The 27,842-nt window shown below is 43.2% G+C and overlaps 1 protein-coding gene across 4 annotated transcripts in view; it reads left to right on the top strand.

The window, feature by feature from the left end:
• Nucleotides 1-27,842, top strand: part of LOC311506709 (junction plakoglobin-like) — an 86,679-nt gene that overhangs the window by 44,555 nt on the left and 14,282 nt on the right. For 2 of the 4 annotated variants that reach the window (XM_084570771.1, XM_084570772.1), the window contains 9 exons: nucleotides 8,347-8,401; nucleotides 9,894-10,121; nucleotides 19,391-19,644; nucleotides 19,740-19,978; nucleotides 23,434-23,635; nucleotides 23,734-23,878; nucleotides 23,966-24,069; nucleotides 24,250-24,369; nucleotides 26,402-26,620. In XM_084570771.1, coding sequence (XP_084426897.1) covers nucleotides 8,386-8,401; nucleotides 9,894-10,121; nucleotides 19,391-19,644; nucleotides 19,740-19,978; nucleotides 23,434-23,635; nucleotides 23,734-23,878; nucleotides 23,966-24,069; nucleotides 24,250-24,369; nucleotides 26,402-26,620 — 1,527 coding nt within the window. In that variant the 5' untranslated portion in view covers nucleotides 8,347-8,385. Of the gene's footprint in view, nucleotides 1-7,972; nucleotides 8,402-9,893; nucleotides 10,122-19,390; nucleotides 19,645-19,739; nucleotides 19,979-23,433; nucleotides 23,636-23,733; nucleotides 23,879-23,965; nucleotides 24,070-24,249; nucleotides 24,370-26,401; nucleotides 26,621-27,842 lie in introns of those variants that run through there. The other 2 variants (XM_084570773.1, XM_084570774.1) reach the window with 2 other exon arrangements.

The following is a 27,842-nucleotide window of genomic DNA, read 5'->3' as shown; positions in this document are numbered from 1 at the left end:
CTGAGACACCACAGGTGATTGAACAATGATTGAGATTAATCAGAACTGTTTTGGAGGCACACAATATATGGATCAGTGTATGTATTTGTTGGATTTATCATGTGAAACATTCCACCTACTCTCACTTTGTGTTACATGCGATTCTTCTTTTATCTTATACTTATATTAATGCAGTTATCCTTTGATTCTCAGAACATCTTCCCACCTTCTCCAGTTATGACTTAGATAGGACATCCTTCAGCCTACACAATATTAGGAAGGTGGTCATAATGTTATGCCTGGTCAGTTTATTTAATATACCTAAGTTTGTAGCAGTGTAATAAAAGAGGTGGAAGTAATTTACGAAATGCTACTCACAAGGACAATATCAGCTAAAATAATATAGGTCTTAAGGAAGAAAATCCATAGAGATTGTTAAACCTTTGGCTTTTGGAAACCTTCAGGATCTTGGGCCCCTTTGCAGTTGCCCAGTGGATGCACCAGTCTTGGGGCATTGGTAGTGATGTACTCAAGTACAAAAGTCTCCAAACAGTCACGAGTTGTTTCCATCTGACTTGGAATGTCTATTGCAGTAAAAAACTACTTCAAATTCGGTCATTCCATGGCACGGCAATGACAACAAACTCATGGACTTGTGGAAATTATGTCTAGTTTTGAAGAGGATTGTTTACACCTGCCCAGATTTGCATATCACTGCATTTGTTCCTGAAAGGAGTCTGATTTTCAGTCAGAATTTACATCACTTGGAAGATGGGAGCACAAGATTAGGGCAAATAAATAGCAAACACAGATGGCTGTGCGTGACAGTGATTATTGTCTGTGTGGAAAAGACAAAAATTTTGGAAAGTGGGAAGTTTGATTGCACTAGAAGAAATATACAGAACTCCCTCTTGGATTTTCATCAAGCAAGGAGGGTAAAAAAAAACAAGTCTAAAACTACCACTTCAAAGCCAGACAACACAGGGATGAATTTAATCGGCTCAAGCCTAGATATGATTTCAGGACTTCTGCAGTGTTAGTAGATGAGTTGATGAGTTGTAGTATATATATGTGTGTGTGTGTGTGTGTGTGTGTGTGTGTGTCTGAAAATACATTTGAATTCCAGGAATAGCTTGGTACTGTAGCAAGGAAGTAGAACTCCTCGAGTTCTGTGATTGGTTGCCTTTGTACTGTAGCAGAAGCTGCAGGTAATTAGTAAAATATGTATCGGCAGAGATATTCTGCTGTTCCTTCTTCAAGGATTCACCTCAATCATAGAAAGGAGCCCTGAATAGAACTGCTGCCCATTTGAAAGGTGTGAGTTGAGGTGCTTTGGGGTTCTTATTGGGACACCTTCCTCTTAGGGCGCTAATGATGTGTGGACTGCAATTATACCAAGACTTATGTATGCATAACTGGAGCAGACCAAGAACATGTGAGGAGATTTTATATATCATCTGGTCTAGAAAGGATTGGTGACTCATGACTCACAAGAAAAACTGGAGGACATAGCCGAGAAGAAGGCTTTACTCTGGAGCACATAGCCTGGTAGAAGGCCTTACTCTGGAGGACATAGCCTGTAAGAAGGACTTACCCTGGAGGACGTAGCCCGGAAGAAGGACTTACCCTGGAGGACACAGCCCGGGAGAAGGACATAGCCTGGAAGAAAGCCTTACCCTGGAGGACATAGCCTGGAAGAAGGCCTTACTCTGGAGGATGTAGCCTGGGAGAAGTCCTTACTCTGGAGGACATAGCCTGGGAGAAGGCCTTTCCCTGAACTCTGAACAAGTCTGATTAGTTGACTGAGACTGTGACTTAGACCTAGATAGGATGGTAGCAACAGGTTCTGTTCAAACACTGCCAGTAAATCTGGTAAACCGACCAAAACAAAAGATCTTTGGATCAAATAGATCTTTGGTGGAGCAGATTAAGCATCTTAGAGTTCATGATTTCAGACTAAACTTAATTTGACCTAACATTAAGTGCATAGCGATGGATCCCTTTCTGTGGAATATTTTTTTTTTTAATTAAGCAGTTCCTGTCTTACAACATTTGCATTAGATACTTCATGCACATAATTTATTGTCATGCCAATAATGAATCACATTTTGTAAATGGAGGTTTTGAAGCTAAATAGGATAGAGAGAAACTGTTTGATAGAGGCAGCTCACTCTCTGCTACATTCTGTGCTGTTTATATTCGGAACGAAGCGTCCTCATAATGAACTGATAGATCTAGTGGTCTGGACACTGTCAGCTGACTGCGTGTGTGCGAGTGATTTTTTGCGTGTGTCAAATGAAATGCAAACAACGTCTGGTTACTTGGCATTGTAAATGTTGTAGTTTGAGAAGCAATTTGCCAAGGAGACGCAGGGGGACAGGGAGAGAATGATAAAAGAGGCAGGACGTTGAGAGGCAGAGTGTAGCATAATAGGAGTGCAGGAGGTTGAAATAAAGTGAAATAAAAAATAATATGCATATTACAGATATACAGTATTTACAAATATAAAATACACATTTCAAGTTCTCATTTATATAAATGTGTTTATTTGAATTATTTCTGAGAGTGAGAGAGAACTTGCGCAAGTCATCCTGAGTTTTACGACTCCTTGTTTCCCCTGAATCTCTATAAATGAAGGGGCAAATGAAGCGCAAAACTAGAATCAGGCTCCCAGGCGGCTACGTTTTGACAACCATAAACCCCTTATTCCGTTGAAGGCCCTACGAAGCATTGACAATACTCCACAACCACCCGCCACCCCCCAGGTGCCACCTTCTATCTCCCTATGACAAACTTTGCTAGTTTGACCTGCCGTTTGGACACAGTTAACGGAACTAGTAGGCACGTCTTTGATTTTTTTGTAGTCCGCCACCGTTTAAATGATGCCTGACTACGTCCCAGTGCATTTAATAAGATATGAACCATAGATCCGGGCTAAATATGTCTGTCTGACCCATGTTAGCCAGACTCTTCATTCGCCAGCATTCATTCACAGTATAGTTTGTATACAGAGTCTGTAACAGCTGGAGAAAGACATGGATTTGAAAGTGAAATTCTAATTTGGTGAAATTCTGAAAGGGTAAGAAACACCTCTTAATGGTGCTAGGAAACTTTCCACAGGTGCTCAGCCTAATTGAACAGCAGTGTAAGAGAAAAAGTGAATCTGTTTGTCTCTGTATGTGTGATCGAAAATCTTTCTTTTTTTTTTTTTTTTTTTTCCTGCGCTTTCTTTCAGAAAGCTTTTCAGCACATGGAAAAAAAAAACCATATCTCGCTCTGACAGGAGACATTTCCTTTCACACATGCACACATCAAAGACACACGATCACACAAGCTTACACATGCACACATTATAACGTATCCAGACACACCCACATGGAGAGAACACATGCGCACGCTGACACGCACCCACACATTACATGGCTGTTATCGAAGCATAGCAAGGCGCCATTTAAGCTGTCAAGACGTCACTCACAATGGCCGGTCCATTATTTCTGCCCACAGCCTAGTGTAAAATTCCCCCTGCATTTCCATCCTCACACATCACGTCTTATATGTGGATTTCTAGTGTAGCTTAAAGGCCATACATCTCTTGAATTACACAGTCTGGATTTTAAAAACCCCCAGAGGCCAGCATTCATGACAATTTTCACATTCTCATGAGTCCCAGTTCAAGGAGAGGTTTAAATTTTTCAATTGCTATGTTTGTAACGATTTAAAGCATGGCATTACTATTACATGCCACACTATTTTTTACAGCGTGCAATTTACAACTCATATCAACGAATGTCGATAATTCTTTTTTGCAAATTTAACAGCGACCCTACAGTTATGCCAGTTGACAGCCATCAGTGGTTTGGTTTGGAATATGCAAAAATTGGTCCTTGCAGTAAACAAAGTAAAAACTGAATTTGAAACTGCGGCAAGACTGATTATAAAAATAACATACATTCATTCATTCATTCATCTTCTGTGACCGCTTGTCCCGTGAGGAGCTGGAGCCTATCCCGGCTGTCATCGGGCGAGAGGCCCGGTACACCCTTGACAGGTCGCCAGTCTATCGCAGGGCTATAAAAATAACAGTAAATATAAGTTTTGAGTTCATGTAATTTTGACAGAGGAAACCTTAAGCAGAACCCAGCTCAAATGACCTATCTGCTTAAGGCTGATGAGGAGGCTGAAAGGAATGGGAGGTGGGACTGAAGAGAAGGGAGACAAAGAGGAGACGAAAAGACCAGAAGCAAGCAGATAGAAGAGGGAGAGTGGAATGGAAGCATGAGGCAGATCGGAGTATTATGTGTAAAAGTACGTGGGTACAGATGGATAACTGTAAGCAATGAACACCTGGAAGGTTGATGGGGCCAAGACCACAGATAGGAAACATACAGCTCCACAGACCAGAAGCCTGGCTGAGTATTCTTGTTGACCACATGTGTCTCTTTATGGACCCTGTTTGCCTTCCACCATGATAATGCACCATGTCAAACTGGTTTTATGAGCATGACGATGAGCTCATGGAATCCAGTGATCTATAGATCTGAGAAGAACACTTTTGGGATGTGGTAGCACAAGACACTAATCTGCAGGAATTATGATCATCCCGTCATAACACAGCTTTGTCTTATGACGATAAGCGCTTTCCCTGCACAACAGATTGCACAACAGCATATCAAATGGAAGACCACACGAAGCATGGAACAACAAAAGGCAGTGGTATACCTCGGCATAATTCTTGGTCTCTACGACTAGCCCCTCTTTATCCACTGTTCGAAACACAGAAGAGACAGTTGAAGAGGTGAGGAAGGGAAGCCGCTACGGGAGCCATGGTGATGGACTATTATTTGTGCGCACCTAGCTACCACCGGTGTATGGATTGGTCACAGCACAAAGGTTACACGCAAAGGTTAGGATTAGTTTGAGAGCAAATGGAGGCTCTACCCACTATTGGTGTACTGTCCCCAAGTGCCTATTGAATGTATATCTATGGGGTGTTTCAAAATAAGAGTGAAGTTTTACAGTTTTAGATTCTGAAAATCACTATTTTGACTGCAGTGAACCAACAAGAGACAAGTAAACCGGTCTGTGGCTCAGGTCATGAATAAGGCATTATTTTGTTTTACCGCTGCAGGGGGAATGAGATAGCTTTTACAGCAGTGTGCAGACACTGGCTTACATATTACCACACACACACACACACACACACAACCCCATACCCTAGGTCCAGCTGACTGAATAGTTTTATTCCCCTCTGGCTCTAACTGTAACTCCTCGCTTTCTTCTCTTCATCATCGGCTCACCTTTCCTCACACTCGTCCTGCTCACGCTCTCCATTTACTCAAATTTCCCCCTGCTTTGGGGTGCTTAAACGCTGCTCGGGGAGCTCTCCAACTTCCAGTGACAAAACTTTCGGTGACATTTTAACTCCACATTTATCCTACAGAGCTTGCTTGGTTTTTAATTAGGCGGGGACTCTAACAAACATATGGAGGCGCAGAGCAATTTACACCATACTGACAGTCTGCTCAGGAGGCCAAACAGTTCGCCGCCACACAGGGCTGGCTGTTTGAAATGAGGAGACACAATGAGGAGGATGCTCCGAAAGGTTTCGGTGAAAGAAAGGAGGATGGAAAATACTCACTGCTGTGAAAGTGAACCCTTGCAGGGAGATTGAAAGCCACGCTCTTGTTAAACAGATGCACAGTTTTAAGAAACACATGACACATTCTGATGTGAACTGAGTGGAAACGGAGACAATATTGTTTGGCTCATTCAAAATTTGAAGAACTAAACCCGTCGCAAGAATTTTGCAAAGGCTCGCAAGAACATGAGAGTGGCACACCGTCTGCAGCACGTTGACAAATTAAACTTACAAATTAACTGAGCCGTGTTCAAGTGAATAATTTATTTTCGCTTCTGTTTAGGGTCATGTGTCTTGACTAGTTCTCTGGCCCTGTGCATGTATTTAGACGGACGGGCAGCTTGTCAGCACAACGCACCATCCAGACAGAAGTAGTCATATGTATCTGTGAGTGATACGTTTCCTGGGGAAATGACACCTGTCAAGATGTGGAAGCAAACCCTAGTTTTGCCGGTGATGTTACTGTAGCGACTGGAAAAACGAAGGACATGCATTTGCATTAATGGCTGACCTCAAGCTTTGGCGAAGTTCAAGCTTGTCTGATTTGACGAGGCGGGACGAAAAGACAACCCAACATTTACATTTCACATGTTACATGTTGCAAGGGTTCTTGTGCTTGCTGCGCTACAATGTCGCTCTTTCTGATTGTTAGCCTCCACGCTGTAATTAGATCTTTGAGTGGCTATTACACCAGACGGGCCGGTGGACTGATGCCTTCATGGGGTCGTTACCGCAAGCGAGGGTCACGACGCAGATGGAGACAGTTTAAGACTGAGTGTATAAGAGCATTAAGCACTGTGAAATTGTTTGGAGAAAGAAGACCACATTTCTCAATCAGTTGTAGAAAGTTTGAGGGTGTTACCAATCAAGCACAACATTAAAACCAATGGCAGGACAAGTAATTAACACTGACCATCTTGTGACAATTCAGTGTTCAGCTGGGAAACTTTTGCACCTGGCCTTTGTGTGTTGAGCTGGATTGAAACTGGCTTGATTGCACCCAGTTGGCAATTATAAGGTTTAAAAATCATCCATTAGCTTGGTAACAGAACAGTGAGCCAAACTACACTTCCAGGGTTCTGTAAGTGCTGTTTAACCAGGGGTCAGTGGTACATCAGATGACCTGACCTCCAAAATCACCAGACCTACCCCCAACTGAGAGGGTTTGGCTTGAGTTGGACCACATTTACTTTTAGCTAACTGGAAAAGTCCATGAGTTACCATCACTTATGGATTGTTTACGCTAACATTTTTAGTTTAACTTGATTTAATGAAAACATGGCTTCAAATCACAAGTCACATGAGTCTATATGGGAGAAACCGTGGAAAAAGTGAGATAAAACTGGTTCATGAACTTTTTTTTTTCGCTTGGCGTCAGTGGATATTGTATGATTGGCCATCGACAGAGCTGCAGTGCTTATCATCGCTAATGATTAGCTTGCTTCCTGCTGCCTGCCTCTATCGATTAACCAGCACAACCATCAGACAAGAGAGGTGGTCGATGTTAATTTAATCAGCAAGGAGGCACACAATGAATACCTCCTACGTTGAAGATCCCTGCCATATTTGTACCATTTAGGGAAACGGCTGGCCGGCCCCCATGTGCCGAAAGTTTGTTCTAATTGAATGTCGATTGATTTCATGAGGCCTGATGTGAAGGTCCACTACAATCAGCGGATCTGAAGACAGTTTCTCATTGCCCAAACAAGCGCTAACACACACACGGGGCATTGCATACTTAAATGTGGTGGCTCTAAACACATCATTCCTTATCTATCCCAAGAGATGTTGTACCGTTTCAGGAAAAACAAATATTTTACAACTCTTGTTCGACACCCTCGGAGTACATAAGACCTGAAAAAGAAATGCCGTAAATCTTGATCTACTGTGTGTTGAGTCAGTATAAGGTGTCGTTTCACCCCGTTCCACTGATGTCTGCGCTGTACTTTACTGTAAAAATACCTCAGGTACACTCACATAAACACACACACACACGTTTCATCTTCCTCTGAGCTTTAGTGTGAATTCCCACGGGGCAGTGGAGCCCGTGAAGGGCTCTTGGCAGGGAAGATGAGAGATGCTTTGACCTTTCACCAGCCGTGGCATCTGAGAGTTAGATAAGCATGCATTTCTGGAATTTTATGTGCGCGTCGAGCAGCGTTTGGGTTTAAGCGAAAAACACTGTTCCTTTCCACAACTGTTGTAACGGCGGTGATTTTTAATCTTCACAACTTGCACGCAGTATTGCACATCTTCGAGATTGCTGTGGATGTTACACCAGGCTACTGTATGAGGTTCAGTGCTCAAAAAGGACATTTTGGAATAAAAGATCCCAGAGATACTTGGTCTGTTTGGGATCTAGGGCATTTGCAGTTTTTATGTGTGTGCCTGTGTCAGGCAGCGTCCTGCTGGGGATGGCTGCTGCCATGAAGGAGTGTTATTACTAAGGGGTGGGGGTGCCTGGTCTGGTCTAGGTGGGTGGTACATGTCTAAGTAACATCCACATGAACGCCAGGTCCAAAGGTTTCCCAGCAGAACACTGACAAGATGGTCAATGATGTTTACTTCTGCTTCTCCTCCCCCGGTCATAATGATGTGGCAATAGATGTACAGTATAGCCTTAACATAGTTTGTAGAATATGGAGATACAAGCCCAATCCTCTAGAAGAAGACTGACTTGTTAGCAATCCTATTTGCAGACCTAATGAGTGCTCTCGCTTTCTCTGCAGGTCAGAGGACAGTGAAGGCTGTGGTACCAGTGGACAGAGATGATGTCCATGCAAAGTAAGTGTCACTGCAACAGCCAGCTCTGACATACTGCATTTAAACTACATATACACGCAAACTGATTTCCCCTCCGTTTCAAATCCCTTCACCGTATTACAATGTTGTTGTTTTTTTGCATTTGCGAATATATACTATTCATTTTCGCACGTAACAGAGTTCACCAGGTGCAAGACACTTCATGCATCCTTCAAAAGAAAACACTGCATTCAAGACTACATAAACACTTACCAGCTGCATACTGCTGTACTCAATAAAAAACACTTTCATCTTCAATGGGCCCCCTCATCGTAATGGTTCCCTGCGAAATTGTTTGAGTCAAGAAAAGTGCAGAAGTGCAGAAACGGAAATGCACCGTGGAAACAAAAACACACCCCACAACAAACCATGCGCATCACATTTTGCCATGATGTCGCTTTAATCAGTCATGGATGAGTAGATTCAGTTCACGCCTCTTAATGTTTGGATCTGGGTTAATCAGAAACAACTAATGAAGTGAGCGGTGTTCATCAGTTGACGGTTCGTTGCGAACTTGTGAACTCGCATTTGTTTTGGTAAATGATAATCAACTTCCATACAGTCCTGGATTATTAGTTATTAGAGAAGTACTTACATGCCTTGACATTAGCGCCAGCTGAAAAATATACAATTAAACAATTTCCTTGAAGGATTAATAAAGTATTCTGATTCCGATACTTTCTACAGAGATGCTACGCTAGATCCGACACCCTCACCCATTCAGGGTTGATCAGGCCCCGTCTCGCATGCTAGCAGCATTCAACCATAGGTCCCCTCTCTTTATCCATAGCCAGCTGGAGGCTTTTTAAGCTCCCTCTTTTGCGGTCCTGATTGCACTTCACCCTCGTCGCATGCACTCCTCTAGAATTACCCGGTACCTTGACAGCTTACTTCCGAGAGTCTCCTCCATTCGATACTCCCAGGGCCGAGTCAGTTTTGTCATGAAGAGTTGTTTTGAAGCCTTGGACAAGATAACAATGTCACTTGTTTCTGCGATGTATGCCGGATACCTCAGTGGTCTGCCCGGGTGGACCACCGTGGAGAGTAGGCTTGGTGTAGCCCTGCGATGACGCTTGGGCTGCTCACCCGGCTTGACGAAGGGGATCTGCTTCTTGGTACGACAGTGGGGCCGGTTGTTCATTAAGGCTAAGAAGACACTCTCAGCTACTGCCTGCAGCACCTGGTCATGATGCCACCGATAGAAATCCTGCCCTAGGGCTAGTAGTAGTAGCAGCAGTGGCAGTGGTAGAAGAACAAGTTGCAGCAGTATCAGCTGCAGTTTTCGTTAATGCGGTAGTGGTTGCAGTTGTAGGAGTAGTACCACTAGTCACGTTCCTAGTAGAACAACTGGCAGTATCGACAGTGGTACAAATAATGGTGCAATGGTATTAGTACTAGTATCTGGTCCTAGCAGCAACTTTAGTATTGTAGTAGGAGTAGTGTCTAAGGCTTAGCGGTGCGTTGTTTCTTGCAGTGAGTGAGGCAGACAGCGTGGTGAAGGTGGCAGAGTGGCAGCAGACCTACTATGCCTCGGACTCCGGAATCCAGTCGGGAGCCACCACGGTGCGGGACGACGAGAGCAGCACGGAGTACAGCGGCGGCAAGAAGTACACGGGCAGCACTACAACGAGCTCCGCTCCCGCCACGGCCACAGCGGGGGGAGGCGGAGACACGGCAGCCGGAGGCCTAGAGAGTCCCACAGGTGAGACTCGGAAATGATTAGACTTGAGAAATTCATTGTTGATTTCTTTAGATTATTCATGTCTTGCTCCTTTGTTGCGCTCGCTAACACCGGCTTACATCACCTCATTCTTTGTCTCTCGCTGTATTCATCAAAAGTGCAGTCGTCATTGTTGTGCATTTTTTTCCTATATCTATGACTCTTGTTTTTATTTCTTAAATAGATGAAATGATGCAACATGTTGCAATGTATTGGACCCTTTGCCGGTTACTGATTTGTTTGCCTGCTGAGCTCTCTGACAAACAGTATTTTCCCAAATGCCACATCATGGTTTTTGATTAAACTTCTAGTCATTTCATTAACACAAAACCTAACAATGTGGTAAAATAGTGGAACTGTAACAGACAGTAAAGACTGCAGTGAGTATCTACAGCTATCGGGGCTGTTCATCTGTCTTCGCTATGAAATCAGCTTCCCCGGTGCGAGATAATCCATCAGAGTGAACATGAGGGAACTTTGTGTTTTATCCTCATCTCACTCTGTCATGGTCCGCTTCCCACCAATCATCTGACACCCGATGGAAGGAATAAAAGTCTCCTCCAGGATCTTATCCCTCACAAACATGTTGCCTTACAAACTATCCTGTCACACCTGACTGTTAGTCGAGGCCGCGTGGCGTTTCAAGCTCAGTGCGGTGCTTTTTTTCTTAGGAAATAAATGCACTTTGAACAGTCTGTGCAAATATGGCACACCTTGTAAAATATCATCTAAATGCAGAATTAAATGAATAAACGATGAAACTTACCTAAGGGCTTTAAATGAAGCTGGCACTTTTTCTTTGGCCAAAGTCCCAAAGCAGTAAAAATACATGTATAAAAGCCTGCACAGTACATTTCTCAGAGGTTTCATCCCAAGGTCCACAGACAAACTACTTGGCATTGTGTTGCGTTTTAAAAACCTCAAGTCCAGTTAATGTCCACAACATTTTTGTACAAACAGTTCAAATAGAATCGTCAGCAATTCACTTTCCACCGGTTGTGAAACCTGACCGCTCTGTGTATCAGTAGCTACAGACCAGTGTCAAAACTGACTAGAGAAGACAGTCTAGTTATGTCTTGTGGAATCTCACTCAGATAGCTCTAGTTTTCTGGTGTTTTTTTTTACCAACAAAAAAAGAAGATAGCAGAGAATCTATAACCACCGGGTGGTATGGTGGTACGGTGGTATGGTGGTGGTCCAGGTGCTCCGGCTTCCTCCCACAGGCCAAAGATATTCTAGGTTAATAGGCGATTCTAAATTGTCTGTAGGTGTGCATGTGAGTGTGGATGGTTATTTGTCTCTCTGCCCTTTGATAGACTGGCTGTACCCCTCCTCTTCCCCCTACGCCAGCTGGGATAATCTCCACTCCCCATCTTATCCTGCACAATAAGCGGTTATAGATAATGGATCCATAACCACCTCTTACTGAATGCAGATGATGGAGACTGCCGCACTCTTATTTTTTGTGACACAAAGGACCAGTGTGTAGGGTTCAGTGCCACCTGTCAACCCTCAATTTTCAAGAGGGCGGGTGAGGTTATTTCAATTCTACTTTAGAAACGAGTGGCACGCTGTGGCGGGCCTCCTTGGAAGATGACCTACTCCCTTTGTAGATATGAGGGGCTCCTTCTAAGCTAACAAAAAGACAATGCTTTATCATTATAATGGTAATATACAATAATTAAAGCATAATTATGAATACTATATTTCATTTTTGCTAATGGAACCGCTTAAATCATTCACATTATATTGTAAGTGCAGAGGGTTAGGGTTAGCATTGCTTTGGTATGTCTGAGCTGCAGTGGTTTGCAGTGCATGTGTCAGCTCACAGTTGTCTTTTTTGTTTGTTTTTTGGTTTCAGGGTCCCAATGGCATGTCTACTGTCCCAACGTTTAATTTTAGACCCTCTGATTATATGCTTCCTCTTGGTTACATCTACAAGGTTATCCAGCCCTGCTTTATCACCCAAGATATATTTCAAAGATTCAACCTGCCTTATATTTGAATGATATTAAAGTTGTCCTAGTTATACATGTCACCTAGAAACTGCAGTGGAAGGTGTAAATCAGACATTACTTCAAATGATAGAAAATGCATCTGGTAGACGTTTTATTACGCTTTTATTACATCAGTCTGGGACTTGTGCAGATATTAGTGGGGAGTTTGGGGAGTGGGGAATGTATGTTGTAGCTGACCCTAAAATACTTGTTTAACTGCAAACTGAGGGCTTATATCACGGTGTGAGTCACTTACTTCCCGCATGTTCATTCTTGTCTTGTCTTTAACTCGCTCACTTGATTCAGAGTAACAAGCAGAACAAGAAAATGAACTTATTGACTTCCTTAATTGGCTTCTGCACGTCGATATGTTTCCCTTGAGGGGCCAAGGATTAGGGTCTTTTAAAGCCAAAACCTGTCAATGAAACTGATCCGTATCATGAATCATGCAGTAGTTAGCTATAGCTTAGTTAATGGTAAGGAGAAATGTTCTTAATATCGTTGCTTTGGATTTATGGGACCTTCAAACCCGAAGAAGTGTTTAATAAATGTATCTGATCTTTATACCTGCAGCTAAGTGCTGTTTAAGTTTTGGATCAGTCAGTCAGGCTTTGCCGTGACGGTTAGACACAAGTCTGCTTGGTGTGCTTCTCTCTGAGGCCTCACTGATGCCCATGACCCACAAGTGAACACGCCATGTGAAATGAGATCAAATAATAGGTGTGAACACAAGTGAAATGATGAAATTACTCAATGAGCCAAATATTCTATTTCAAAGGGAACATTGTTTTGGATAATAACAATGTGCTTCTGCAGGATTTGACTGAAGATTTTCTTCTTTACTTGACACATGATCTGCATTCAGGTTTCGCTTTTTAATAGTTTCTATGTCATTGCCTTTTTATTCTAATGCTTTTTATGCGCGGTTGTTTTTTCATTACAACAGAATGGCTGCTCACACTTTGAATTACATATTTGAATCGTTTCCATCATCCTCAACATAATTAAACAACCCTCCTTTAAAGGGGAACTACTGTTTTTTACATCCTGGACCTTATTTCTAGCATAAAATACGATCATTTGCAAGGTCAATCTACAGACCCCGGATAGCACTAGCCTATCATAACAAAATATTGGTGAAATGAACAAGTTTCGTGGTAGATAATGCGTTATTTAGAGGTTGCCTCTCGGTGCCCCAGTCACTCCCGCTATATGGATATACGCTGATCTAATTATCTCCTGAACGAGTGCAAATGACACAAAAGTTATATGGGTGAGTAAACGGTCGTATTTTATGCTAGAAATAAGGTTGAGGTTGTAAAAAACAGTAGTTTCCCTTTAAGCAAATAGTTAAAACTTGAACACTTGAATATCTTAAGCTGTTTCCTTGCACTTATTGACATGCTCAAACATATACATTAGTAAGTGACAGTGGCACTAAACAGCTGCTTCTGTTAAGCCCGTTTCTCAGGCTCCACCTTCACCCCAACATCCACCAACTGTATAGACTTGGACACTGTAGACATTGCAATTAATGTTGTTCTGAGCTCTGCCTGACCTCACCAGAAAAACTAAAATATTTGTCAAAGTGCTTTAAAGCCACCAATGGGACCTCTTTTGGCCATGTGAGGTGGCTCTTCAAGGTGGAAGATGTTAGTCATGGAATATGTGGTTCAGAGGGTTTACTGGACCCAAACAGTGATTTTTTTCCTAAACCTAACCAAATATTTTAGTTGGCTAACCCCAAAATGTGACTGAAAACTAAATAAATTATATAAAAAAATGACTGATATCTCAACTTTGTGAGAAAAAGAGTGGTCTCCCACTTCCTAATGTTTGTCTTTATCGCCTGCCTGCAAATTTACTCATATTTCTGGGTTATTGGAGTCATTGGTGATCAATTCTGTTATTTATAAATGAGATGTTTAAGCTTGGTGTTTTCTTGCGGAGGTGAGGAGGTCAGCAAGAAAATATCAATGTTGCACATATTCCATTTACGCAACAATCAATCCACCACTTAAAGAATGGACAACAACTGCACTGTAAGCTTATTTATAATTTAGTGTTCAAAACAAATATGTGTACAACATATAGACTTTTTTTTGTTTCACGTTAGAATCAAAAAGAGTTCCCTACTCATTGAAGTATTAAACATTTAGCAGGCCACTACTGCGCCTGATCAGTCACGCTTGCATGCTAATCACACATTCGTTATATCTGGGCATCCAGAAGTCTCATCCAAGGGCTGAATGGAGTGATCTGTCAAACCAGCAACACAACTGTCAACGTCAGTAAATGTCAAAGTCACTGTGAGGGGATCAGGAATATAAATGTACTCGACGGCGTCTTTGTCCGCCGTGCCAGCAGTTGAGTCAGAATCTCTCGTCGCCCACGCGAAGCATTGAGAAATAACGTGAAACTCCTGAGCGTGTCTTGCATGGGAGTAATTCCTTTGTCTGACGGATTCCAAGCGGCGTGTTTTGAAACCTGATGTGTAGTTGGTTAAAAAATAAATAAAAAAATAGTGACATCAATATATTTGCTTTTTGAAAGAGAGCACACTTTGTTTCATCACCAAGTCAAATTGTTATTCCCCCCATTTGCTGGGTACATGGCCGTCTATTCCAATTCCTGACTATCTGAAAAGTGAAGCATAAATTATTTCCTATTTTCCCCAGGCTTCTTTTGGTTTCAGATCCTTTGGTGAGAAATACATTTTATTATAATTGACCACACTCAGTATTAGATCGAAGGTTTTGTTTTTGTGGCATTATTCTTTAAAGGTATGGATTGTCCTTCAAGTACTGTTTCTTCCCCAGTATAGGCCATATTAGACCATATATTAAAATAGCACACCAGCAGCTTCAACGCATTGAGCTTGGTTTATACATCTGCGACCTTCCAACGCGAGTGACTTATGCCATTGTAAGCATCAACACTTGTGTGCGTCGGTTTAATAATGCCCCTGCAACGCTAGACCTGGGGTCGAAGCTAATGCATCTTGAACACCAGTTAATGAAAACACTGCAACGCACAAAAAGAGAGAAGAGGTCTAAGTAGATGGAGTGTAGAAGGCAGATGGCGGATGACATGGACAAGGAAATGCATCTTGGGACAATCACGCATGTCAGGCTACGGCATAGAAAATAGAGCCACGGTGTACCTGACATTTCATGTCGTCTACATGTCGTTTGCGTCAGTCAAAGATGCAAAGAACATTGTTGTTTATTGTAAAATCTTTGCCACACAGAGGTGTACTACAGTACTGGGTCACTGTGACCCATTAGAGACCATTCAAGGCTTTACCATCCATCCATAAACTTAAAGACTTGTGAAATATAAACCTTCTTGTCGTTAATGGGCATATTGGGGACATGGTATTCTAACTGTATCCTCCCCTTTTCCATTCCTCCTAATCATGTCTATACACTGCCAGCATGCGGTAAACAAGTCGAAGTATTCTTTCTGTCCCCATTTCCACATCCGCGTTGCATTATGTTACACTCTGCTTCCTGACACCCAAACTAAATAAATGATGTGTCAAGCCTGGGAGATAATCCCTAAGCAAGACATGGTGTCTTAGACTTAATTATCACCTTTTCCTCTTTGTGTTTGAAACGACTTTGTCAGCCAGCAGGGCGGAAAATTCCAAGCTGGGTTTGATTCGGTTAATAGATGGAAGTTCCGTATCCTCATTTTGTCGATTGACCTAAACCAAATAACGCCCTTAAATCACCAAGATGCCCTCTGAGCTCGCCGTTAAAGTCAGGGCAATGTGCAGGCGAGTAACACGGCTCATTACACTCCCCTACAGGATAACAGGTTTGTGTACTCACAAAGATCGGGACGTCTTATCTGGATGACCACCTGATGTACTGTGCAGCATTTTAGAGAGTGAAATACCATTAGAAATTTTGCTGTGAGGCAAAGAACATCTCCAGCTCCCTCGGACTGAACAAATTCCCATACAGGTTGGGAGATAAAATGGACTGGACGTTCTGAATTGTTGTTTTAAGTCCAGCTGGGATTATCCATGAAAACCGGGGCTTTGCTGTGCCTCTTTTCCCCCCTCACTGTTCCCTCCTTGTGAAGGGGCTAAGGTACAACAGTGATTTCAAACCTAGAGGACACAGTTGAGCTTGGCGAATCCCAGGTCCAGACAGAGGACGCCGGTTGCTCCACTCTCTAATCATCGTTTCGCCCCGAGGGAGGGCTTATTCCAAGACATCAATTTCTCTGGTGCTGTCTGAAACTGACTCAGTTCCCATGGTGGCATTGTGGACTTTGTTAAAGCCAAACATATTTTTCTTTGAGGCGCTGCGAGAAATATTCTACTCTCTCAGTTTTGCGCCTTTATGTTGGCGCTTGAGTCAATACCATCTTAATGACCAGGTTTTCACCCTGCTTTCCCCCCTACAGGTAAAAAAGACATTATCACTCACTACAGGGAATACAGTGGAATTCCCTAGCCTGGCCTAAGTAACATGCCATCTGGACGTCATTATGAGGCTACTGTTTCTCCTCCGACCTCTATTTAATTAAGTTTCCATAGCCACCTTCTGTTTACACTGGGTAGGGTTGTGGGCAGTTGACTGAGTCTGGTCAGCAAACATACAAAAGTTATCTCAGGAAAGTTAGATTTCTGATGAGACAATATGTAGTTTTTGAGTGTATTACCAGTATATTGCTACATATTGATGAACTCAAGGATATCCTTACATTGCTACTGGGTCAGTAGGTTAGATTGTGGACTTTGACTTCCATCATTACGCTGTACAGACTAGAGGGTCCTTCCATTGCTTGCAAGGCAACATTCGAATATACGCCAATCAGGCCTAACATTATGACCACCTGCCTAACATAGTGTAGGCCTTCTGAGGGTGTCCTGTAGTGTCCTTTTGGTAGGTCTCCCTTGTTCCTCCCAAAACAGTTCTGTCTCATAAGAGAATGGACATGGACCTTCTGAGTGTGTGCTAGGGTGTTGTTAGTGGGAGCCTTTGGGTCTTATGGGTTGAAGGGAGGGGCCTCTGTGTATCAGGCTTGTTCCAGTGCATCCCACAGATACTTGATCAGTTTGGGATCTAGCGAATTTGGAGGCCAGGTCAACACCTTGTGCTGTTCTTCATGTTTTTTTGAGTTGTTCCTAAACCGTTTTTGTGTGCGTGCCTGTGCCAGGCTGCATCCTGCTGCTGGGGATGGCTGCTGTGCATCAAGGAGTGTCATTGCAATGGGGTGGGGGTCCGGTCTAGGTGGATGGCACAAGTAACAGCCACAAGGACACTGCATTGTCACAAGATGGTCGGTGTTATTTAATTCTCCTGTCAGTGGTTTTAATGTTATGCCTGATCGGTGTTCATTTGCCCTCCAAGGATTGGCCTAATAAGGCTGCATTCATAAGTCTGTCATCAGCCCAGAGATTATTATGTCATCTATCAAGCAATTACTCCTCCTGAGGTTCGACTACAAAACATCTTTAATAATGATGGCCCCCGAGGCTCAACAAGAAATATCACCCACCACCCTGTTAGAGCACATTAAAAATCACCCTCCAGGTTCAGCAGACGGTTATATTCTCCTCAGTCAATTTGAGCAATTATGCCGCTTCTTCATTTGGTGATGTTGAAATACATAATACATACTTAACGTCCTAATTAGGACAGTTGAAATACCGTTATGGTCTGGATAGAATTGCGAGGTTCAGATTGAACGTCATTAAGAGAGTGAGGAGTGGGTTGCGTTGCCGTTGTCATTCCTGTGCATCCAGCAGAACAACGGTGATTGGTCCGCCACTTTGCTTTTGTCTGAGATATCCTTCAAAAGGATTGCCACTGACTTTCATGCAGACACTAAAGGTTTAGTTGGCAAATCTTGCTACTCAGTAAGGCTTCTAAAAACCACTTGGTCTTTTAACAAATTCTGATAATAGATAAAGTAAAACCATACCTGTCCTTTCCCCCCTTTCCTCTGTATACACATTTAAAACACACGTCCAGTAGTTATTTTTAGGACGCTCAGGGTTAACAGTGAACTAGCAATATGCTACTACTACTACTACTACTACTAATACTGCCAGCATACAGATATGCCTTACAATTTCAGCAAGTAGACCAAATTAGCAGTTAGCAGAAGGCACTGGTGCTGTTTCAATATGTAAAGCAAGACGCAAAAATAATCTTTCACAAACAAGCCTTTCTTTACTTCCTCTCACCACCATAACACATAAACCACTAACTCATATGTGCTACAAGTATTTTTCGCCTAGAATATATATATATATATATATTTTATCCGCACAATCAGAACGAAGCAAGCTGTGCTGTAACTGTGTCACCAGCTGTGCAAAACACTCTTCCAGACACTTGTTGCTAGATAGGACGGATAATTTTTTCCCAAAGCTGAAAGCATTTGCTTTTTTGTTTATCTCAGTTAACGCGACATGCAGTAATAATACATACATTTTCCTTACAAAGATGTCCTTAGAGAATATGGAATATACTGTTTTTTCCTCTACAACATCACTATGTTGGTTTTGGACTGCACCTTCAAACCAGCAGCCTTTTCACATGCAAGTTTCACGATGTTGAAGAGATTCGTGTCCTAACATGTGTATGAGACAAGATGTCGACGCCAGGCAAAGAATCCAGGGTGTCCTTGGAAATTTCGTTTTGAATGTTTGTATTTCTGTTCATAACCAGAGAAGATATCGACCAGAAATTGGCATTCATCCGCCCGGACAGTTTCCACAACAAAAGTCTAATCATTTTTTCATGTACCAAGGACGTACAAAGGATTTTCTCCCAGAAGTGTTGGAACAGTTTCCATGCGAGATCACTACACTTTCTTGAAATTTTTACACTTTCACACAAGTTTAATTTTTTACTTTGATTTGGCGTAGCTGAAATACAATTTGCTAAATCAAAAGTAAGCGGTGAAAAGAGGCAAGTTTGTTGAGTAAGCAATGGCACGTGTCCAGCAATCCAACGTGACCAAGTTGTCTGGAATCCTGCAGTCCTACTAAGATGTAGCCAAAAAATACAAGTTGTACCTTGTATTTAGTCGTTAGTCATTAGTCATTAGTACGTATATTATATGAATCCGGACATACATGGTTGTAAATTGCTGGTAGGCAGAGGCATATTGCTGTAGGGTGGCAGTTCTAGCTTGTTTTTATTATCAACAGTCCAGAGGTTTTCTTGAGTGAGAGAGAGAGAGAGAGAAAGTCACTGGTTTTCCATTTCCATCTCCCTCTGTCAGATTTAGAAGCCCAGTACTCACTAACCCGGGCTCAGCGGGTCAGGGCCGCCATGTTTCCAGAGACCCTGGTGGAGGGGGAGGCAGCCATGCCCGTCCAGCCAGACCCCTCGCAGCAAAGCAACGTGCAGCGGCTGGCTGAACCTTCACAGCTGCTAAAGACGGCCATTGTCCACCTGATAAACTACCAGGATGACGCCGAGCTGGCCACCAGGGCAGTGCCAGAGCTCACCAAACTGCTGGCAGACGAGGATCCGGTACGCCTCCGTCACCCCGTGTTGCTGTGTCAGTGCTTTTTGTGCTTTCAGACACGCTTGTTTCTTTACACACAGTTGGTTTCTCTACTCTCTAGGTTGTGGTGAACAAGGCTGCCTTGATTGTCAATCAGCTGACGCGTAAGGAGGCCAGCCGCCGGGTGCTGGTACAGTCTCCAGCCATGGTCGGCGCCGTGGTGCGTGCCATGACGACAGCGGTCGACATGGAGACGGCCCGTTGCGCCGCCAGCGTGCTCCATAGCCTGTCACACCAGAGAGAGGGACTGTTGGCCATATTCAAGTCTGGAGGGATACCGGCACTGGTCCGCATGCTAAGGTAAAACTAATTAGATGACAGAAAATTACATATTTTTGTCAGATGATTTTCCATAACCAGATGATGGGCTAAACATGGTGCCATTAAAATGACAGTAGCTCTTGGCCCTGTGTGTATGCGATGAGCTAAATTTAACATTATGACCTGTCTAATAGGCTCTAAGTGCCTTCCTGGCATGGACCTCTGCAAGTGTCATGGCACCAACATGTGAACAGCAGATATTTTAAGTCACGTAATTAGTGAGACTTAGCCGCCATGGATCCACCAAAAGCTTTTGCCAATTCTGTTCAGTCATCTGGCCGATGTGGTTCTTGTTGTCCTTCCTCTGACTAATGACTATGCAAACAGACTGTTCATGTATCTCTCATTATAAGGTTTCAGCCCATCTGTGTAGACCTTTGTTAATTTAATTTAATTGTAGGGAAAATACTGAAAGCCCAATGTTTCTCAGTTTTTTGTGTCTAGAAGTCCGATTTGTACCATGGTATTCCATGAAATGACATGACATTGTGTAAGTTCAGTTGACACTGTGAAATAACAAGCAAGGGACGGTACAGAGCGACGACATGACATACCATCACATGATGTGGCATAACGCTCCAACATAAGCCATAGCGTGACAGTGAACCTCCATGAAATGACATCTGAAGACATGATTCGGTGTGACTTTAAACTCCGTGACGTGACATGTCCTGGGATGTGACATAACATCCAATAGCATGACATACAGTGAACTGGAGTGATATAATGTGAGATGCTATTCCATAACATGACATTACATAGTGTGACATGAGATCATATGGCGTGACAGACGGCACGTCTTACTCTAACATACAGATATTGACGGTTGACTCACTGTATTCATGATGCAAGGGTAGGTGTCATGATACTATTATAATATTATAAAACCCACAACATATGGGGGTGTATCCATGGAGCAAATGTGTCCTTGAGTCAATGGTGGCAGACAGGAGTATTGACAGTTGTTTTACGTCTGACAGAACCGAGACAAACCATGCTGACAGAGTTAATCAGGTGTAAGTAAGCCTGGTGGCAATTAGGGGGACTGTTTGAGCCTTGGCCCTCCTCCTGATTCTTAGTCGTTAACTTCATGATCACTCACTGTCTGAGGCCCCCTTCAGACCTTGCATTAACATCCATCCTGGGCAATCTGATCCCAAGTAGACAGTTTGCAGGTGTGAACACAGGACCAGATTTGGAGGTGGCAGTGCGATCACACAGTGCACCCTGGGTCACATTAAGTTCTCGTGCGTAAGCGGTGTTTTGCGTCATTCATTCAGAAAAAAACAAAACACACAACCCGCCTTTGTAAATGATCGCCTGTTCATTATTAACGAACAATGATAAATAATGTCAAATTAACAAGTTAAAGTATTTAATATGTGTACACTGTGTGATTGTGCCATTAAAAATTTATTGGCTGGAAGTTAATTATTGATGCCAGTATGTTGATGCATAAGGAGCTGCTTGGAGATAAGTTACTCATTTCCTCAATAATCACCGGCGTGTTTAGATACTTTCATTATCTTTTTTTTTTTTTTCTGTTGCTGCGTCAAACAGCACAGCGGTGGAAGCTTTCATTTTTAATTTCTGATCTCGGCTTTGCGCAGGTCTTAGCCTAACAAACGTCAGGGTGGAGATGAATAAATAAATAAATAGCGTGCCAGGTGTGAAACTAGCCACATGACACTGAATTGCAAGGTGTGAACGGAGCCTAATGTATTCCAGACCATGACATGCAGAAGTTAGTCAACAGGCAAGGCAGGCAACTGTAGTTATGCCTCTGGGAGTGACAAAATTAAGAAAATAATTATAAGTAATTGGTGTCGGTATCCCGTTAAAAATACATTTAGAAAAACAGATGAAAGGCAGTCTTTGCAACCATACATGAGAGAACAATGGGTATTAAAAGCAGCTGAAAAAAGTACACTGGGAGACCTGCTTCAAGCCTCCGACATGACGCCAAGAGGTCAAACAACAACTGTAGCGGGTGAAGCTAACGCGTTAGCCTGCGCTTTCAGCACCAAATATGGGTTCTTTACAACCCCCAGGCTGGAAAGTTAATCCCTCACGCTGAGGCTTAACAGAGGAGGATAATTCACACTCATAATTGATTCAGGAGCTTAATTCACACTGGAAATGAAAGGAAACTGAATTGAAAAAGAAAAAAGAAAGCTATAAAGAAAGCTTCACACGGAGCGTTAGCGTGCATCACTTCTATCAGCATGCGGCTTTGCCTCCTCTGTCCCTCTTCACCTCTGCCCGTTAATGTTTTTTAATTTTTTCTAGATTGTTTGGCTTTGTTCTTAGTGTCACCCTCTGCAGCCTCCTGCATTATGAAGTGTTTATACTTGTGCATATGCGTATGTTTGTGTGTGTGTGTGTGTGTGTGTGTGTGTGTGTGTGGTACTAGGCAGTAATCCGGTTAGACACAGGAAACAGGCATTTATATCAGAAATCTTCTCTTTCTCCTTCTACAATGAAATGCTATTCTACGGCATGTTTCCGTTGATGGGGTTTATGTGTGATTGGCAGCTAAAAGATGAATATCTTTTCAAATGAGCTTAATTATCAGAACAGATTTATGTATATATAGCTCTTCCTCCTTCATTCCTTTAACTGCCTTTCAGTGCATCATTGTAACATTTAAATGCTTGAACGTTTTGCACTTCTTACTGTGTTGTTTGCAGAGGTATCTCCAGTAAAAATTACTAAACTGCTGTGGCGCCATGTTGTGGTCAGGTGTCTGTGTGTTTGCATGTGCCTCAAGAATTTGAGTCTATTTGTGGCAACACAGTTCAGAAAACTAGACATTTAGGTTGCACAGTTTGCTTTGTATGCTGATACAACCAAGCCAAGGAACTGCCTGTGGAACCGCAGGGATTGGAGAACCATCTGGAAGGACCATCACCTCAGCAGCACTTTCAGTCAGTGCAATTAGTGAACGACGAATTTCGTCAAATACAGAGAAGTCCTTTAAGAAAACCTTTTCCGTAGAGTTAAATTTTCAGCACTACAATGACCCCTGAAGCGCAACACAGCAGATAACACAATGCCGGAGCGTTTGCAAGGCAAGTTTCTGACTATACCGGAGCGGCTCAGTCAAATCTAAGACATAAACCTCGTAGAGCATCTGTGGAGAGCTGGCATTTCACAGACGTGACCGCTGACTGCTTCACTAGATTGTGACATTTCCACGTTTTTTTGAGCAGAAAACTGGGACGCACACTCTTGACTTTTCAATTGCTAAATGACGCAGGAGAGTACTGCCAGCAAATGACACCGACTACAAAATCCTCTTCACCCTGTGTCCCTCCGACTTGTTTGGAATGATGGAGGTCTGTAAAGGTCATAGATTGCTTAATGCTCCTTGAAATGAGTTCATTTTTTCGAAATCTGTATCCTTTTCTCGCTCTGTCTATCATATCACGCAGTTCACCTGTGGAATCGGTCTTATTTTACGCCATCACCACCCTCCACAACCTGCTGCTGCATCAAGAGGGAGCCAAGATGGCTGTGCGCCTTGCCGACGGCCTGCAAAGGATGGTTCCCTTGCTGAAAAAGAGCAACCCCAAGTTCCTGGCCATTACCACAGACTGTCTGCAGCTCCTGTCGTACGGAAACCAGGAGAGCAAGGTGAGGCGGGAACCCCCACTGCGAGAATGAGATTCCTATTTTGTCCACTCTTGTAATACATACACAATTAACACCTCCTACTTTTTGTGTCTTTTCAGTTGATCATTCTAGCCAATGGGGGCCCAGAGGGCCTGGTGTTCATCATGAGGAACTACAACTATGAGAAGCTGCTCTGGACCACCAGCCGGGTTCTCAAAGTGCTGTCTGTCTGTCCCAGCAACAAGCCAGCAATAGTGGAAGCTGGTATGTCGGTATCACTGTACATTAAGCCATAAGAATCAGTGCAGATTTTTGTGTAATGTGTAACTGCGTGCTTGCACTTGTGCACAGGGGGCATGCAGGCCTTGGGCCAGCACCTTACAGGTTCCAGCCAGCGCCTGATCCAGAACTGCCTGTGGACGCTCCGCAACCTTTCGGACGCTGCGACCAAACAGGTGCGTACTTATTCGGGCAAGCGTTGCTGTACTCTTGACTTGCTATCTATTACTACAACTGTGATCATTTCCATATTTTATTATCAGGTCGTTGTTTTAAAGATACGTAGACCCTGAAAAGCTGGAACTGCTTTGATTCATCTTCACTGTCTCTCTGTTACCATCGGTTGCTCTGTCTAGGAGGGCTTAGACGGCCTCCTGCAGATACTGGTAACCCAGCTGGGCTCGGACGATGTCAACATGCTGACCTGCGCCACGGGCATCCTGTCAAACCTCACCTGTAATAACTCTCGCAACAAGGTAAACCTGACGTGATGGTACGCTATACTGACAAATACGGCTGGGTTTAAAATATATATATGTATATATATATATATATATTATTTTTTTTTTCCCATTCTAATCGATTGATTCAATAAGTCCACGAATCTATTTTTTAAAAATAAACACCTACGTCCTCTCGTTAAAAACCTTGCTACGGTCTCACAAGACTGGTTTTGCACAGCAAATGCCTGAAAGCCGACTGGATTTGTGTGACGATGGAGAAGAGCTGTGCAAAACCAAAGCCATGTGCAAGATGTGCCAACTAGAAATACCAAAAACTCTGAAACCAATGATTGATACTGAATTGAATGGCACTGAATCGGAACCAAAACGATTAAGGACATCAGTAGTGATACCTAGCGCGACTGACAGCTAAGTGTGGTCTACTGAAAAGTTCAGTTATTTGTGACAGGTAACCCAATCACCGCTCTCCGCCACTCCGGTTAACCAGGATGTTTTTGGCCTCTTTTATAACTGCTGACCTTCACTTGATCTGGACCCGATGGTAAAATGATGAATTATCTAAATAAGTGGTCTAAAGTCCTCCATGAAGCTTTCTTGCACCTTTCTGGTAGGAAGTTTTAATATTCCTACCAGATATTAATCACTCCCCTGTTCACACACATTCACACACCATCGGCTGCAGAGCCACAATGTAAAACTAAGGCTTGCCACTGGGAGCAACTTGGGGTTCAGTGACTTACCCAAGTATGCTTCTACAGGAGCAGATGCTAAGGGTTCGGAATCCCAACCCTCTGATTAGTGGGCAACCTGCTGAGACACATCTGGCCCCATCCGGCAAAGACAAGCATCCACTGTCACCTTTCAGTTCCGGTCCAGATTGTATTCACACTGGGCTTTTGCAAAGAAGCCAAGTAGTGCAGTAGGTGACTCATAACTTAAATCCTAAATAATGACAGACACAACATAAAAAAGGAATGCTTTGTGCTGTAATAAATATGATAATTACTGTGTGGCGGCTGCTTGTCTGGAAGCAGTAATTATATGAATAACTTTATTTTAAAAGCACTTTCCAACATCAAAAGATTACAAAGTGCTTTGGCAGTAAGGCCTCTGTGGAACGCTACGTGTTATGTTGTGAAATAAAATCAAATAAGACAATCTGGTTAAAATGAACAGAAACAGTCGAATTAAAGACACAGTTCAACAAGTGGAATCTCTTCAGGCAGGGTTTTACTAAAGCCTTGGAGCCCAGACAGCAAAAGTGCCGTCACCTCTTGTCTCCTTGTCTTTTTATGAGCAATGGCTCATAAAATAGAATGGAGAAGCGCTTTAATGCGGCTATTGCCTGCCTAAGAAGTGCTTTAAAAGTTTTAAAATCAACTCTAATAGTGCCACAATGCACAACACAGCTCGGTTTTGACCCCTTTTCACGTTCTAAACGAGCAGTAAAACCCTGCGCTATTGAGCGCATTCATAGCCAGGTTATCCGCGGCTCTCCTGGGCTTTTTACGGATGCATAATTATGCGCGTTGAATTAATGCGCAAAAGAAACACATCTTAATGAACGTTCACGTGAAATGGCTGGAGCATTAGAGGTTCTGAGCGCCACGCGGAGCTTTTCAAAGCCGGCCATGATGCGAAGTCCTCATTTGTGTTTTTATTCTTCGTCTGTGAATTCATTAAAGAGCAAACAACAGAGAAAATAAAAAGCCTGTAAATTCTCTCTGTGGGTTTGGTGTTTGGACCACAGTGTTTAGTTAATGAACAAGCCCGGTGGTTGTCTATATTCTTCACCTCAGACAGTGTGCACTCCAGAGGAAAATCAATTTACAAAAGCAATATACATAGGCTATCATATTGATGTTTACTGTTTGTTTTGTCTTTGCTCTCAAGCCCCATGCAGGGGACGCACAGAAATTACTGTTGCTTTTTACCATAAGCCATGTCTTAAGAATGAATTTCTGCGTCGATGCGGAAGGTTCGATGCAGGAAATGAGTCACACAGTGCACACCTGCAACTCAGGTTCCGTCTGTTTTCCCTCAGACTCTGGTGACTCAGTACGGCGGGGTGGAGGCGTTGATCCATGCGGTGCTTCGGGCCGGGGAGAAGGAGGACGTCGCCGAGCCGGCGGTCTGCGCCCTGCGCCACCTCACCTCCCGCCACCAGGACGCCGAGCTGGCCCAGAACGCCGTGCGGCTGCACTACGGTGTCCCCGCCGTCGTCAAGCTGCTGGGACAGCCCCACTACTGGCCCGTGGTGAAGGTGAGGAGGGGCAATTGTTTGCGCTTATGCGGGAGAAGAGAGGATGGCAGAGGTGAGAAAGTGCAACGAGAAATGTGAATAAGAGTAAAGAAGGAAGGAAGAGTGAGGAGCCGAGAGGAGAGTAATATAGAAACAAGAGGAAGGGAGAAAAATAAAAGTTGTTAATGACAACGATGGTGTCGATAGGGTGTCAGCCAGCCTGACGGAAAGTGACACAATACACGCGCAAATATATTGAAAGAGGAGCCACAACAGCGCCCGGTAACAAGCAAACACACACACACCTCCCATCATGCTTCACTCTCTAAACACTTCAGCTGTGACAACACCCGCTGGTGCGCTGTGTCCCTGGAGAGACAGGGAGATAGAGAGAGAGAGAGAATGAAAGCTCCAGAGACAAGGCTGTTTGTGTTTCTGGGGAAAAAGCGTTGGTAATCTAACTTAAAAAAAAAAAAAAAAAAAAGACTTATAGTCAAAGGTCTTGTATACACTGAGAACAATATAACCTATTCTATGTGCCGTATCACCAACAGGAGAGTTACACACTTTAAAAGTCTTTAATTATATGCATGGGTAAATTTAAAGAAAATGTGAATTGCATTGGATGGAGTACGAGATCTACGCGGGCTGTACCTGCCAGTGCAAGTAGCCCCGATGTCTACGTACATCAGTATGTCGTTCCTCCCTTCCCTTCACCTAGCAGATTGACCTTTTTGGGACTGTGTGACATGGTTTGACAGTGCTGGGAGGGATTGGCATGGCATTTTGTGCAGGCATTAACCTCTTTCCTCTGTGAGGTCCCTGTACCGGGAGCCTGTTATTAAAACGCAACCCACCACCATCATTTTTTAGAAGGTTGCTGAGCATTAGCAGACAGAGTGGCCTCCGAGCTATTATTGACAATATTGGTATTTGTTTAGTTGGCAGCTGGTGAGGCCACTGCCCCACACCTGACTCCACTACTGGAATAGCCAAGAGTGTTAATGCTGAGTCAGTGTTTGTGTTAGGTAACCGAGGAACATGCCACTCAGTGCGTTCAGTTTAGTTCAGGGGCCACATACAGCCCAATTTGATCTCAAAGAGCTGGACCAGTGACATAACAGCATAATAACCTATAAATAACCAAAAATGCAATTTCAAAAAAGGCAACTGGACTTGTAGAGTTTTTTGAGAAGATGTTTCACCATGTTCACGATGATCTGAAGAAGCTACTCGGATGAGA

This window comes from Chelon labrosus (assembly GCF_963514085.1).
Source record: "Chelon labrosus genome assembly, chromosome: 21".
Taxonomy (NCBI): Eukaryota; Metazoa; Chordata; class Actinopteri; order Mugiliformes; family Mugilidae; genus Chelon; species Chelon labrosus.
The sequence above is the reverse complement of the archived record's forward strand: the minus strand, read 5'-3'. Positions and strand labels throughout refer to the sequence as shown.